The sequence below is a fragment of the Thalassophryne amazonica genome, chromosome 18 (assembly GCF_902500255.1).
Source record: "Thalassophryne amazonica chromosome 18, fThaAma1.1, whole genome shotgun sequence".
In the NCBI taxonomy this organism is placed as follows: domain Eukaryota; kingdom Metazoa; phylum Chordata; class Actinopteri; order Batrachoidiformes; family Batrachoididae; genus Thalassophryne; species Thalassophryne amazonica.
Window position 1 is genome coordinate 16,769,422 of NC_047120.1, and position 15,825 is coordinate 16,785,246.

Genomic DNA, 15,825 nt, shown 5'->3' on the forward strand with positions numbered 1-15,825 from the left:
TACTAAGGAGAATCTTCCGTCTGGTCACTCTACCATACAGGCCTGATTGGTGGATTGCTGCAGAGATGGTTGTCCTTCTGGAAGGTTCTCCTCTCTCCACAGAGAAATGCTGGAGCTGAGTGACCATTGGGTTCATGGTCACCTCCCTGACTAAGGCCCTTACAGACAATTCCTCTGACTTCATGCTTGGTTTGTGCTCTGATATGCACTGTCAACTGTGGGACCTTATATGTAGACAGGTGTGTGTCTTTCTAAATCATGTCCAGTCAACTGAATTTACCCCAGGTGGACTTCAAATAAGGTGTAGAAACATCTCAAAGATGATCAGTGGAAACGGGATGCACCTGAGCTCAATTTTAAGCTTCATGACAAAGGCTGTGAATACTTATGTACGTGTGATTTCTTCCGTTTTTTTTTTTTTTGTTTTTTTGTTGTTTTTTTTTGCTTTTTTTATAAATTTGCAAAAATCTAAAAAAAAATAATAAAATAAAATAAAAAAAATTTAAAAATTAATAAAATTACTTGGTATCTTAGTTGGCTATTAAAAGGCTTTACAAAAAAATAATATAATTACTCGTTATAGTTTGAAGAATTAGGTTTATCAATTTTGTTATTGTGCACTATTGCTTGTTTGGTTGTGTTTCAAATTTTCGTGCATATTGTTCATGTACATTTCTTTGGTATTGTTGTTATGAGTATATATACATATGTATACAATCTTTATTTTTTATGGTATAAGGGGAGGGTATTAAAAGCTTTGCTTCTGCCTTCAAGCTTTCAGCCACACGGGTTCACTGTACGTTGTTCTTTTTATGAGTTTTTGTTAGAGTCTTTGTTGTTGTTCATCTGTGCACCGAATAAATAAATTAATTCATTCATCATTCAAAAAACTTGGTTCACATTGTCATCATGGGATATTGTGCAGAATTTTGAGGAAACAAATTTAATTCATTTTAGAATAAGGCTGTAACATAAACAAGAACGTGGAATAAATGAAGCGCTGTGATTACTTTATTAATGCACAATAGTTGTGCATTGAAGGCACACAACGCTTTATGCACAGAACAACAAATTCTTAATCAACACAGTGAGGTGTGTGTATGTGTTTTCTGCATTGTGCACCTGTGCGTTTGTCCTGTGCTTAGTTGTGTTTTTACTGTGGGTGAATGTGACTCATGACGCACCAAAAGCAATTAACTAATATTTGAAAATAAATACAAAGTTTTACAGCATTTTCATTAAAATTTTCATGAAAATGGCTTTCTCATAAATGACAAACACTAATTAATCAGTCAGAAATCCTTCACAAACTGTTAACTCAAGATGTTTATGATTGATTTTTGTTGTTTTTTTTTTCTGTCAGGCAGCAGCATCTGTAATTCAGCCTCTTTTGACAAAAGACGGTGCGTAACACCTCTGAAAATGGAATGCACCTTTCCTCTTATCAAACAACGGAGAGAAATCGTAGTTTTGGAAATAGTACTGCTAGAATTTTCAAGGTTATTTTTATATTCACCACCCTGAAGATTCAAAAGCAAAGTCAGCTCAGCAAATCAAATCATGTATTCATCTGACAATGTGGTGAGGACTTGGATCGGTAAGTGGATCAGTGCTTTAGCTGATAAGTGAATAACGTCAATGTTGGACCCAATACAGATACTGGATCGGATCGGGCCCATCCCTAAAAACTAGAACGCTCAGAGCAATACTGACTGAACACCACTGACAAAAGACTGGTGATTTGTCAAAAATACTGCTACTAATAGTAATAATAATAATATCAGTTTCTTAAGAAGAACTTCATTAGCCGGCAAGAGTCTGTCTTGCTGTTAGAAGACCACATCAGAAAAGTTAAGAAAATATGGAAAATGCAAATAAAAACAGTGATTTTTACATTTACTTTGACGTTTATTTCACTGCAGTCAGTTCTCAGTCAAACAGAAACTGAGTTTGTAAGGCATATAGCATCTTCTTGTGGAGAATGTCACAACTTCAGCAGAAGTAATCCGTCAGCTGCACGTAATGTTTGTTGAAATTTCAAAATGGCAAGCTGATTATTATCAGCAAACCTGGACAAAATATTGCATGTTACCACTTCATCTGTGTTGAGGAGGTCAATCAGGGCCTGGTTTCATAAAACAGTCTTCTGTTTTAGTGTACTAAACTTACTTAGACGATTAAGGTTAGTCACCCAACATTAGCCATCTAATCACCATTTCTCTTTGATGGCTAAACTTGTAGATTAGCCGTCTATCGTTAGTCAACGATTTTCACAGGCATAAGCACCCTTGCGAGTGCCGCTGCCAAGAAACGCCTCCTATGCATGAGTTTCGTTTACTTCCAGATTGGTTGCAACTGCAACGTGTGTGTTAGACTCCTGCCCATTCCCGCAATGTATATGTCCAGTCCCACCCACACCCGCAAAACTCTGAGAATTTATGCCCGCACAATAATAGAGATACTTTGATTTTGTGTCTTCTCCCCTCCCGCAGAAGAAAATATGTCATTTAGGGTATTAATAAAGAGATTTGTGGGGTTGTTTGTTTTGTTTCCCTGGCCTGTATGTCTTTTGATGCACTGGTCAGGAATGGCGCTACTATTTCATTGTTGTCATTTAGTTTAAAGACAGTTACATATGTGTGCCATATATGGGCATGCAGTATTGCTACGGTAACTCTCGCTGCATCTGTGTGTGTCTGTGTCTGTATGAGTGTCTGCTCTTAAGTGCCAAACTAACATCCCTGACAATTCCGTACACAGTCGACTTGGAGATGTGGATAGTGTCACCGATAACCTGCTGAAAGCTCTCACAGGTGCCATTTTTTAGGTAAGACACTGAAGTTGTGTCAACTAAAATAAGATTAGCCTCCTCTACAACAGGCTAAAACTTTAGTCGGCTAACATGAAACTTTAGCCAACTAAGCACTTTGTGCAATGACGAAAGTCAAAAGATTAATCAACTGAGTTTAGTCAACTAAACAAGATGAGACTGCTTTATGACACTGGGCTCAGATCATCCAGATCTCAAAGCATAAACTTCTGAATTAGCCAAAATATCAACAGCAAATTCACTCAGGATGGAAGACTGATCAGAGTCATGTGGAGGAGACAGAACAACCAAAACCACAAGTTGACCACCTCCATTTCCAGCAGGATATAAAAAATCTAATTCTGAAAAAAATCAACTGGTTCTTACCATTGTGATTCCTAAGCTCCAGATGTCAGATTTGACATTGTAGCCTTTCTGGTTCATCTCAGGGTTGATCCTCTCCGGCTGTGGGTCAGAAGGTCAGATGATGTCACAAAAGGCAAACACAGCATGTACATAGCACACATGTACACCCATCTTCATCTTGTTGATGCATTTATGATAAAGCAATATCACATTGTATCGCTGTGTAGTTTATGGTTGGCTTAATTTGTCTTCCTTTAATGGGGCCCCTTGGAGAACCCTGCCTTTTACAGCGCATCTGGAAAGTATTCACAGCTTTTTTCACATTCTGTTATTTCAAAATGGATGAAATTCATTTTTTCACTCAACATTCTACTCACAACACCCCAGAGTAGGCAGTGGGCCGTACAATGAATATCCCTCTAGATTTTTGATTCCATGACCTATGTCTGGGGTGGGTGTGAAATGTTAGTAAATGGAAGCCAATAGTACCAGGAACAACATACTGTTTTTCACAAACGTAAATTTTGAGTATTAGTGAGAACCAATGTCCCAAAATATCATCATACATCAAGTATAGGTTATTATCAAAAACACACTGAAACCCAAATATTACACCATAGAAAGCATGTGATTGACTTTAAAATGATACTTTTACAAATATTTATTGATTTTTCTTTTTAAAAAGCCTTTCAAAGGGGGTATTTACAACTTACAAAAGTAACATGCTGTTGATGCGCTATGTTATAAATTCAAGTGTCTATCTATTAAACCTTAATAAAAATAGTTTATACATTGAAGTATTCCTAGATAAGCCACTCTCAAAACCTAAAGATTACATTATTAGTTACTCTTTTATGGTAAAAGATGCTATTTAGGGTAAATTAAGGCACTAGGGACCCTGTTTGTCTGGTGATTTTCAATCAACAACCAAGTTAATGCAAGTTAGTCAGACATGTGAAATGGCATCTACTTATCCATGGATGTTTCTGTGTAGGCTCTCAGTTGTCCAGGTGGTTTCCATAGTAGAGAAGCTTGAATCTTCGACTGGACTGGGTTGCTTGACGTGAGGACGTTTCGTTTCAAATCGCAGAAGCTTCCTCAGCTAAAATTCTTGCTCTGGTAGTCTGACTTCCGTCTTGATTCTTGTAGAGAAGAATAAAACAGAAGCCAACAAAAGCTGGAGTTTTTAACCTAACCAGACCCCTCCTACCGAGAGGCCGACTGCTACAGGCTAGTGACTAAACAATAGCCTATAGCATTCTGCCTCTTGGTAGGAGGGGTCTGGTTAGGTTTAAAACTCCAGCTGTTGTGGCTTCTGGTTGTTCTTCTCTACAAGAGTCAAGACAGAAGTCAGAATACCAGAGCAAGAATTTTAGCTGAGGAAGCTTCTGCGATTTGAAGCGAAGCATCCTCACGTCAAGCAAACCAGTCCAGTCGAAGATTCAAGCTTCTCTATTATCCATGGATGATTAAAACAGTATTTTTTTAACACTTGACAACAACTGATTGTTTAATGGGGGTCCCTAATGGAAAGGCGGCCTTAATGCCCCCTTTACCTTATTTGTCTTAAATGCATATTCATGTGCCATAATTTGGGGTGACTTTGGATACTGCAGAAAACCGATTCTTTCATGTATATTCTTTACCAAATTATGTTTTTCAGAATATTAATAGGAATATACTGAAAAACAATTTGAAAAACATGATTTAAACAATTACAAACATCATGAAAGACAGACCACAAACTAAATCCGACATGGGCCAGGAAAACAAAAATAGCCCTTCTTTCGAGTTTATTGGCAGTTTGCAAACCAATACGGTGCATTTCTGCGACCAGCTGTTTGGGTGTGGAGCATTAATGGATTCTGACAGATGCTATCAAACATAACCCAGAAATGTTCACCCTGTAAGTAAAAACCTGGATTTCCTTCTATTTCTGGAAAACTTCCATCACTGAACAAGAGAGACACCTGCACATTGCTCCATGCACTGAGTGAAGACTAAATACACAGAAACAAGAGAAACACCTGCAAATTGGTCCAAGCATTGAGCAAAGACTAAATACACAGAAACAAGATAAACACCTGCACATTGCTCCATGGACTGAGTGAATACTAAATACACACAAACAAGAGAGACACCTGCACATTGCTCCATGGACTGAGTGAGTACTAAATACACACAAACAAGAGAGACACATGCACATTGCTCCATTGACTGAGTACTAAATACACACAAACAAGAGAGACACATGCACATTGCTCCATGGACTGAGTGAGTACTAAATACACACAAACAAGAGAGACACCTGCACATTGCTCCATGCACTAAGCAAATACTAAATACACAGAAACAAGAGAGACACTTGCACACTGGTCAAAGCACTGGGCGAATACTAAATAAACATAAACAAGAGAGACACTTGCACATTGCTCCATGCACTAAGCAAATACTAAATACACAAACAAGAGAGACACCTGCACATTGGTCAAAGCACTGGGCGAATACTAAACACACAGAAACAAGAGAGACACTTGCACATTGCTCCATGCACTAAGCAAATACTAAATACACAAACAAGACAGACACCTGCACATTGGTCAAAGCACTGGGCAAATACTAAATACACAGAAACAAGAGAGACACCTGCACATTGGTCCATGGACTGAGTGAATACTAAATACACAGAAACAAGAGAGACACTTGCACATTTGTCCATGGACTGAGTGAATACTAAATACAGAAACAAGAGAGACACCTGCACATTGGTCAAAGCACTGGGTGAATACTAAATACACAGAAACAAGAGAGACACCTGCACATTGCTCCATGGACTGAGTGAATACTAAATACACAGAAACAAGAGAGACACTTGCACATTGCTCCATGGACTGAGTGAATACTAAATATACAGAAACAAGAGCGACACTTGCACATTGGTCCATGGACTGAGTGAATACTAAATACACAGAAACAAGAGAGACACTTGCACATTGGTCAAAGCACTGGGCGAATACTAAATACACAGAAACAAGAGAGACACCTGCACATTGGTCCATGGACTGAGTGAATACTAAATACACAGAAACAAGAGAGACACTTGCACATTTGTCCATGGACTGAGTGAATACTAAATACACAGAAACAAGAGAGACACCTGCACATGGGTCCATGGACTGAGTGAATACTAAATACACAGAAACAAGAGAGACATCTGCACATTTGTCCATGGACTGAGTGAATACTAAATACACAGAAACAAGAGAGACACCTGCACATTTGTCCATGGACTGAGTGAATACTAAATACACAGAAACAAGAGAGACACTTGCACATTTGTCCATGGACTGAGTGAATACTAAATACACAAACAAGAGAGACACCTGCACATTGGTCAAAGCACTGGGCGAATACTAAATACACAGAAACAAGAGAGACACTTGTACACTGCGCCATGGACTGAGTGAATACTAAATACACAGAAACAAGAGAGACACCTGCACATTGGTCCATGGACTGAGTGAATACTAAATACACAGAAACAAGAGAGACACCTGCACATTGGTCCATGGACTGAGTGAATACTAAATACACAGAAACAAGAGAGACACTTGCACATTGCTCCATGGACTGAGTAAATACTAAATATACAGAAACAAGAGAGACACTTGCACATTGCTCCATGGACTGAGTAAATACTAAATATACAGAAACAAGAGAGACACCTGCACATTGGTCCATGGACTGAGTGAATACTAAATACACAGAAACAAGAGAGACACCTGCACATTGGTCCATGGACTGAGTGAATACTAAATACACAGAAACAAGAAAGACACTTGCACATTGCTCCATGGACTGAGTAAATACTAAATATACAGAAACAAGAGAGACACTTGCACATTGCTCCATGGACTGAGTGAATACTAAATACACAGAAACAAGAGAGACACTTGCACATTTGTCCATGGACTGAGTGAATACTAAATACAGAAACAAGAGAGACACCTGCACATTGGTCAAAGCACTGGGCGAATACTAAATACACAGAAACAAGAGAGACACCTGCACATTGGTCAAAGCACTGGGCGAATACTAAATACACAGAAACAAGAGAGACACCTGCACATTGCTCCATGGACTGAGTGAATACTAAATACACAGAAACAAGAGAGACACTTGCACATTGCTCCATGGACTGAGTGAATACTAAATATACAGAAACAAGAGAGACACCTGCACATTGGTCCATGGACTGAGTGTATACTAAATACACAGAAACAAGAGAGACACTTGCACATTTGTCCATGGACTGAGTGAATACTAAATACACAGAAACAAGAGAGACACTTGCACATTTGTCCATGGACTGAGTGAATACTAAATACACAGAAACAAGAGAGACACTTGCACATTTGTCCATGGACTGAGTGAATACTAAATACACAGAAACAAGAGAGACACCTGCACATGGGTCCATGGACTGAGTGAATACTAAATACTCAGAAACAAGAGAGACACCTGCACATCTGTCCATGGACTGAGTGAATACTAAAAACACAGAAACAAGATAGACACTTGCACATTTGTCCATGGACTGAGTGAATACTAAATACACAGAAACAAGAGAGACACCTGCACATTGGTCAAAGCACTGGGTGAATACTAAATACACAGAAACAAGAGAGACACCTGCACATTGGTCCATGGACTGAGTGAATACTAAATACACAGAAACAAGAGAGACACTTGCACATTGCTCCATGGACTGAGTGAATACTAAATACACAGAAACAAGAGAGAGACTTGCACACTGCTCCATGGACTGAGTGAATACTAAATACACAGAAACAAGAGAGACACTTGCACATTGCTCCATGGACTGAGTGAATACTAAATACACAGAAACAAGAGAGACACTTGCACATTGCTCCATGGACTGAGTGAATACTAAATACACAGAAACAAGAGAGACACCTGCACATTGGTCCATGGACTGAGTGAATACTAAATACACAGAAACAAGAGAGACACTTGCACACTGCTCCATGGACTGAGTGAATACTAAATACACAGAAACAAGAGAGACACTTGCACATTGCTCCATGGACTGAGTAAATACTAAATATACAGAAACAAGAGAGACACCTGCACATTGCTCCATGCACTAAGCAAATACTAAACCAGAGAACGTAATTCACTTCAAGGGAGGAAATAACAATAAGGGCATGTAGTGGGGGTGAGAGAGAACACTAAACCAAAGTTAAACCTACAGAAGAACCCTGCGTGGTGTGCCAGAGAAACGTGTTCACTACGAGCAAGAAAACAAACATAACACAGTAGAAGAGCAAAATAAATTATTACTAAATACAGAAACGCTGTACACCATATACGTACATGTGAGTGCCCATGACCAGGGAGATCCACATGGCAGATAAACATACTTCAACTTGTGTAGTGCAGTGTACAGCATCATGTTCATGAAACATGGTGACAGACTTCATCTGTGTTAGTTCATATGAGCAGCTAAAGGTCTGAAAGTGTTTGTATGCTTACTGATGTTGGGGCGGGGCCAAAACAACCCATTCTCACTGAAAGAGTGGCATTAGCATTATTTTTGATACAGGCAAACAGTTTTATCAGTTGTCTCACTGTTATGATCCATTTTCCAGTGATGTGAATAAAAGAGAGAAAGGGAGGAAAAAATGCACCTGATCAACTGATGCCGCTGCTTTTCTTTGTAATCAACACGTGAGCCAGTACAGCTGAAGTGTCAGACTTTGAAAGTTACAAAAACCTTTTTAACACATTTTTTCTTCAAATGAGGGTGTTTTGAGTTAATCATGTCAGATGAAGAGTGCTGCAGCCTCAATCCTCCATATCTAAACACGGCATGGACTCCAGCTCACACCGTGCTCATGAAATCACACTTTCAAAAGACCAAATCATCTGTTTCACTGTGTTCTTTAAAACAGCCTTTTCAGTTAAGGTGCATTTACACATAAGCATTTCAGTGCTCTTCAGCGTGCTCCTGCAGGTGTTCCACCTGCTGCATGTGCCTGATGTTTGGGAACATGCGTGAGACGAGAGCCGCATGAAGCCACACATCTGGCTCTGTCCATCTCCTCCTCCTCCTCTCTGCGCCACTCCATGGCACAGAGCCCAACTACGCATGCAGTCACAAAGTTCTTCTGAAAAACTGGAGCGATCTGAATTCGGATGGATGAATATGGGTGTGTGTGTGGAGACAATTCATCTCGTTCACAACGTGACAGAACGATGCGCTGTTATGCGCAATAGCGCTCAACAACACGGAATACTATTCTTGACCGTGTGTAATGGTTCCTGATAATTCTCCAGCAACATGTGCCATTAATCATAACGAGTGGTAAGGTTGCAGCAGTTCCTGAGGACACCTGACGCCTCTGCCCCGAATCATCACATTCGTGATCAGCGGCCAAGAATGTGTACTTCGTGGCATTCGTGACTTGTCGTCGTTATGTGTAAACGCAGCATTACACTGACAACATCTAAACCGTAGCTGTGCAAAACACATGACCTCTGCCTACTTACCGCCATGTAAGGCTTACAGCCGGCATCCATTGTTTTTGCAACCGAGTCGACCAGGTATCCGCTGATGCCAAAGTCGCACATCTTCACCTGCCCCTGGGTGTTGATCAGCACATTGGAGGGCTTTACGTCTGTGACAAAAGAGACACGCACCAGAACAATAAGTCCTTTTTAGGAGTTTGTGTAATGCCTTACAGCCAGTGTCAATTCTACAGTTTTCAAATTGATATCATACTGATCAGAACTGTTTAACTCTTCTGCACGCTCTGATGAACTTAAAGCCACTAATACTTTTAGGGTGTCAAGGACAGCTTGGTGGCTTCCATCAGTTTTACCATACTGTTTTATTACTTAAGAATTGATACTAATAAAGTCCAACATATATTCAGTGGGTTGGAAATGTTCATGAATCCTTTGCCAGACTTGTTTTTTGAACACACTTTAAATTCCACACTTAAAATGTGGGAATGTCACTAACTACAAATGGGATGATAGCTGTTGTGAATTTTGGTTGTTGGAGGAACATGTGGACAACAAACAGGCAAAGAATATCTCATATAACATGTTATTATTCAGGATTTATGTGGTGCCTTATTATTACTACTGTATTTGGGTACCATGTTTTACCTTAGAATCTATCAACTAAACCCCTGTTCTTCTCCGTGCCCATAAGTATCCATTTCTAAGAAAGAAGGTTCCTGGAAATGTGACCTTGTGTGCCAGCCACCACACAAAAACGCCCTCAAACACATGATACTGTTAACTATTGTATTATAACGTCTCCTAACAGCATGCTGTCAGTTGATGTAAGTCCCCACTGATCAGTACCATTTATACTTTCACAATAAGTCTTCTTTGTGTTGTTTTTGAATGTGAACGATGCACTTCTCCGTGGTGAACCATAACAGATGATCAACAGAAATGACACGAAAAACAAAATCAATGTCAACTGTATGGAATTAGTTCAGAATGATGATTCTGACCAGTCGCAGGAAATTTGCTAAAGCTGGCCTCGCATTGCCGAAATTTGATATGTGTGTGACTGGGTACATTTTGGGCAAGAGAATAAATCGGATACCTAATCAAGGCCTGACAACGGAAGTAATATGTAGTAAAAGTAACACTGCAGAACAGTGTGAGCAATTGAGAATGTCTAAAACAGAGGTCTCAAACTTGTTCCAGAAAGGGCCGAGTGGGTGCAGGTTTTCTTTGCAACTACCCACTCCTGGTGTCCTTCGACAGCTCTTTGGTCTTGGCCATGGTTGAGTTTGGAGTCCGACTGTTTGAGGCTGTGGATAGGTGTATTTTATACAGATAACAAGTTCAAACAGGTGCCATTAATACAGGTAACAGGTGGAGGACAGAAGAGCTTCTTAAAGAAGTTACAGGTCTGTGACAGCCAGAAATCTTGTTTGTTATTGACCAAATACTTATTTTCCACCATAATTTACAAATAAATTCTTTAAAAATCCTACAATGTGATTTCCTCAATTTTTTTTCTCATTTTGTCTCTCATAGATGAAGTGTATCTATGATGAAAATTACAGACCTCTGTCATCTTTCTTAGTAAGAGAACTTGCACAATCAGGGACTGACTAAATACTTTTTTGCCCCACTGTAATTTAATCACATGTATTTAGTGCAGATGGACGAAATATGTGTCTTTAATTTTACATATGGGTTTGGTTTTTTTTAGCTAATATGTCTTGAAATAAATAAGTTTTGCTTGAATATGGATTTGGCTGCTCAGTTATTTTGATGCCAGGGCACAATAAAAGGCTAAAAAAGTTAAAATAAGATTCAGACTGTTTTTTGTTCTGGAGTGAGCGGTAAGAAATTTAATCAGAGTGGGGTGAAAACTGACTGGAGCCGGAAGTGATCTGTTGTGGTTGTGAATGAAGGGAGGCGTACAGTTCCATCAAGGCTTGTTAAGGTGCACATTTTGGTATGGAGCAGAGCTCTGTGAGGCACTTAGAGCTCCCTGGTGATAGATCTGCACCGTTCCCCTCTGGAAAAACCATAGATATCACATGACAGATAGATAGATAGATAGAAAGATAGATAGATAGATATCATAGATATCTATGTGGCAGTGGACATGCGGGTACAACATGTAATAACAGGAGAGAGATGTGTTCTATGAGCAGAGGCCACCTTCCTGATTTTCCTCTACAACATTAAAGCATGTCACGCTCTTCAACAGATGTTAGTTTTGAGATGCAAACATTAGCTTTGTGGAATAGTGTGGCAATAACCACCACGGCAGTTCGTGCATGAAGTCTGTATGAAGCAGCTTAGTGTGCATGTTCACATGTGCTTGTGCCATGGGCCATGTCTGTATTCAGGTGAGGTCAGCCCAAACCACCTATCATCACTCTCCAACAGTATGAAACATGAATTTAGACTGGTAAAGGTTTAAATTGAGCCAATTTCCTAATTTTAGGAATCAGGCTGCAAATTAGGGCAAAAATCGGCAAATGGAGGCGAATGTAAGAGTTCTTTTTTTTTATGTTTAAGTTTAATTGTCTCTGATGATATATTGCCCACAAAATCAATGCTGAGAAAAACACTGCAATTTCAGTTTTGTTTTGTTTTTATTTCTATATGATACTGTCCTGGTAAATTCCTATATTTGTGTTTGTTTGTGCACGAGTTAATGGGTTTCCCCTCCGTCCAGGCTCTTACCTCTGTGGATGACTTGGAGATTGCTGTGCAGATGCTCCAACGCTTTTACTATCTGCAATAACAAAGCCCCATTAACGAGCAAATGACAGCTGAAAAAAAAAAACTATCAGTCATCAACCTCATACGAGCTTAAGATCTGTGGAAGTGTGTCGTTCAAAATGAATTTTTAATAAGCCACATGATGCTGATTACAGTTTTGGGCAAACTCACGGAGACGGCTATCTTTCCCAAGATGTCTTCAGGGATGGTCATGTCTTTCTCGATCACCTGCTTATAGAACTTATCGAGGGAGGTGTCCATCAGCTCCATGCAGATCCATACATCACCCTGGCAGTGGTGGAAGAAGCATTCAGATTCTCCACTTCAACAAATCATCGGCTAAATATTATGCACACAGGCACAAAAAGATTCAAGAGCATGAGAATAAGGACTACTCGCCTGTTAAACACCTTTTTCCCCACAGTGATCAGACTGCTGAATCAGCAAGTGTGAACAAAATGGACTCTTATTTATTAAACAGACTCTTTTCTCTATTTATGGTTTTACATAAACTGATATTTTTAATTCTGCCTCTTTTTAAACTTATCCCTGCACACTTCTAATTTAGGGATGGTGCCGATCTGATCCAATATCCATACCGGCTTCTGATACCAACGTAATTCACAGATTGGAAATTTCCGATACAGCCTGCGGAGATTTCCGATCCTGGAGCGTCTGTGAAACATTTACAAAAGTAGCATTTGCTGCTCTTCTCACCTCCTCACTAAGAGGCGGAGTACTGTAAAGCGAGATGCCTCCGTTCGAGAAGTCTCTTTGCAGTTAGCAGCCAGCTAACACACAAGCATTGAGGAGTACTGTAGCTAACATGTCCGCTGAACACCGCAAAGCAAGACAGCAACGTGCAATGTTTGCAAAGCTGTTGTACCGAGAGGCGGATGCTCTGGCGCGACCTGACTGAAACATTTGAACAGAAAGACAAAATGAGCCAGTGTGCAACGATTTACCCAGCCTGACTTCAAATATGAGTGAATTGAGTACTTTTATTTATTTTTTAGAGGTTCCTTGTTGCATTTTGGAAATGAGGAAATGCACTCCAAGAGATGAGTTCAAGAGATGAAACTTCAGCCACTGACCCAACAATAAATAAAAGTACTTCATTCTTTCACCAAGACATTAAATCTAGGCTTGCATCTTAGATATACAGTGAGGAAAATAAGTATCTGAACACCCTGCGATTTTGCAAGTTCTACCACTTAGAAATCATGGAGGGGTCTGAAATTTGCTTCTTAGGTGCATGTCCACTGTGAGAGACATAATCTAAAAAAAAAAATAAAAATCCAGAAATCAAAATGTATGATTTTTTTAATAATTTATTTGCATGTTACAGCTGCAAATAAGTATTTCAACACCTGCCAATCAGCAAAAATTCTGGCCCTCAAAGACCTGTTAGTCCGCCTCTAAAAAGTCCACCTCCACTCCACTTATTATTCCAAATTAGAAGCACCTATTTGAGGTCTTTAGCTGCATAAAGACACCTGTCCACCCCACACAATCAGTAAGACTCCAACTACTAACATGGCTAAGACCAAAGAGCTGTCCAAAGACACAGACACAAAATTGTAGACCTCCACAAGCCTGGAAAGGGCTACAGGGCAACTGCCAAGCAGCTTGGTGAAAAAAGATCAACTGTTGGAGCAATTATTAGAAAATGGAAGAAGCTAAACATGACTGTCAATCTCCCTCGGACTGGGGCTCCATGCAAGATCCCACCTCGTGGCGTATCGATGATCCTAAGAAAGGTGAGGAATCAGCCCAGAACTGCTTGGGAGGAGTTGGTCAATGACCTGAAGAGATCTGACACCACTGTTTCCAAGGTTACTGTGGGTAATACACTAAAACTTGATGGGTTATAATCATGCATGGCACGGAAGGTTCCCCTGCTTAAATCAGCACACGTACAGGCCGGTCTTAAGATTGCCCATGACCATTTGGATGATTCAGAGGAGTCATGAGAGAAAGTTATGTGGTCAGATGAGACCAAAATAGAACTTTTTGGTCTTAATTCCACTCGCCATGTTTGGAGGAAGAAGAATGCTGAGTACCATCCCAAAAACACCGTCCCTACTGTGAAGCATGGGGGTGGAAGCATCATGCTTTTGGGGTGTTTTTCTGCACATGGGACAGGACGACTGCACTGTATTAAGGAGAGGATGACCGGGGCCATGTATTGTGAGATTTTGGGGAACAACCTCCTTCCCTCAGTTTGAGCATTGAAGATGGGTCGTGGATGGGTCTTCCAACATGACAATGACCTGAAGCACACAGCCAGGATAACCAAGGAGTGGCTCTGTAAGTTCTGGAGTGGCCTGGCCAGTCTCCAGACCTCAACCCAATAGAAAATCTTTGGAGGGAGCTCAAACTCCATGTTTCTCAGTGACAGCCCAGTAACCTGGCTGATCTAGAGAAGATCTGCGTGGAGGAATGGACAAAAATCCCTGCTACAGTGTGTGCAAACCTGGTGAAAAACTATAGGAAATGTTTGACCTCTGTAATTGCAAACAAAGGCTACTGTACCAAATATTAACACTGATTTTCACAGGTGTTCAAATACTTATTTGCAGCAGTAACATACAAATAAATTATTTAAAAAAAAATACACTGTGATTTCTGGATTTTTTTTTTTTTTTTTAGATTATGTCTCTCACAGTGGACATGCACCTAAGATGAAAATTTCAGACCCCTCCATGATTTCTAAGTGGGAGAACTTGCAAAATCGAAGGGTGTTCAAATACTTATTTTCCTCACCGTACCTTCTGGCAAATTGCAACTGAACATTCAGGTCTACTTTTTAAGACCATCCTCCTCTGTACTACTTCATCATGAAGTTGTATAACTGGGGATACAAAAAATCCTCATATAAAATCAACAATAATGATAATAATAATGTTAAAGCAAACGGAGCTCTGGTATCGGCATAGTATCGGTATCGGCAGATATCCAAATTCAAACACTGGGATCAGATTGGAAGTGAAAAAAATGTGGATCGGTGCATCCTATTATCATTACAACACTTGGTTTTTAATTGTGCACTGATATACTAGTGGTGGCTATGTGAAACCATTTTGTTTTTATTTGAAGATAAAATTGACAATAATGATCTAGCTATCTCTATACCCGCTTAGTCCAATTGAGGGTCATGGGGGAGGGGTGGGGTGAAGGCTGGAGCCCATCCCAATCAATCAATCAATTTTTTTTATATAGCGCCAAATCACAACAAACAGTTGCCCCAAGGCGCTTTATATTGTAAGGCAAGGCCATACAATAATTATGTAAAACCCCAACGGTCAAAACGACCCCCTGTGAGCAAGCACTTGGCTACAGTGGGAAGGAAAAAC

At 39.9% G+C, this 15,825-nt stretch overlaps 1 protein-coding gene across 3 annotated transcripts in view; it reads right to left on the reverse strand.

Annotated features, from left to right (window-relative positions):
* map2k6 (mitogen-activated protein kinase kinase 6) overlaps window positions 1-15,825 on the reverse strand; it is a 250,419-nt gene that overhangs the window by 19,177 nt on the left and 215,417 nt on the right. For all 3 annotated transcript variants that reach the window (XM_034193371.1, XM_034193373.1, XM_034193372.1), the window contains 4 exons: window positions 12,641-12,757; window positions 12,431-12,482; window positions 9,749-9,876; window positions 3,197-3,274 (listed from right to left, as the gene is read on the reverse strand). In XM_034193371.1, coding sequence (XP_034049262.1) covers window positions 3,197-3,274; window positions 9,749-9,876; window positions 12,431-12,482; window positions 12,641-12,757 — 375 coding nt within the window. The remainder of the gene's footprint in view (window positions 1-3,196; window positions 3,275-9,748; window positions 9,877-12,430; window positions 12,483-12,640; window positions 12,758-15,825) is intronic.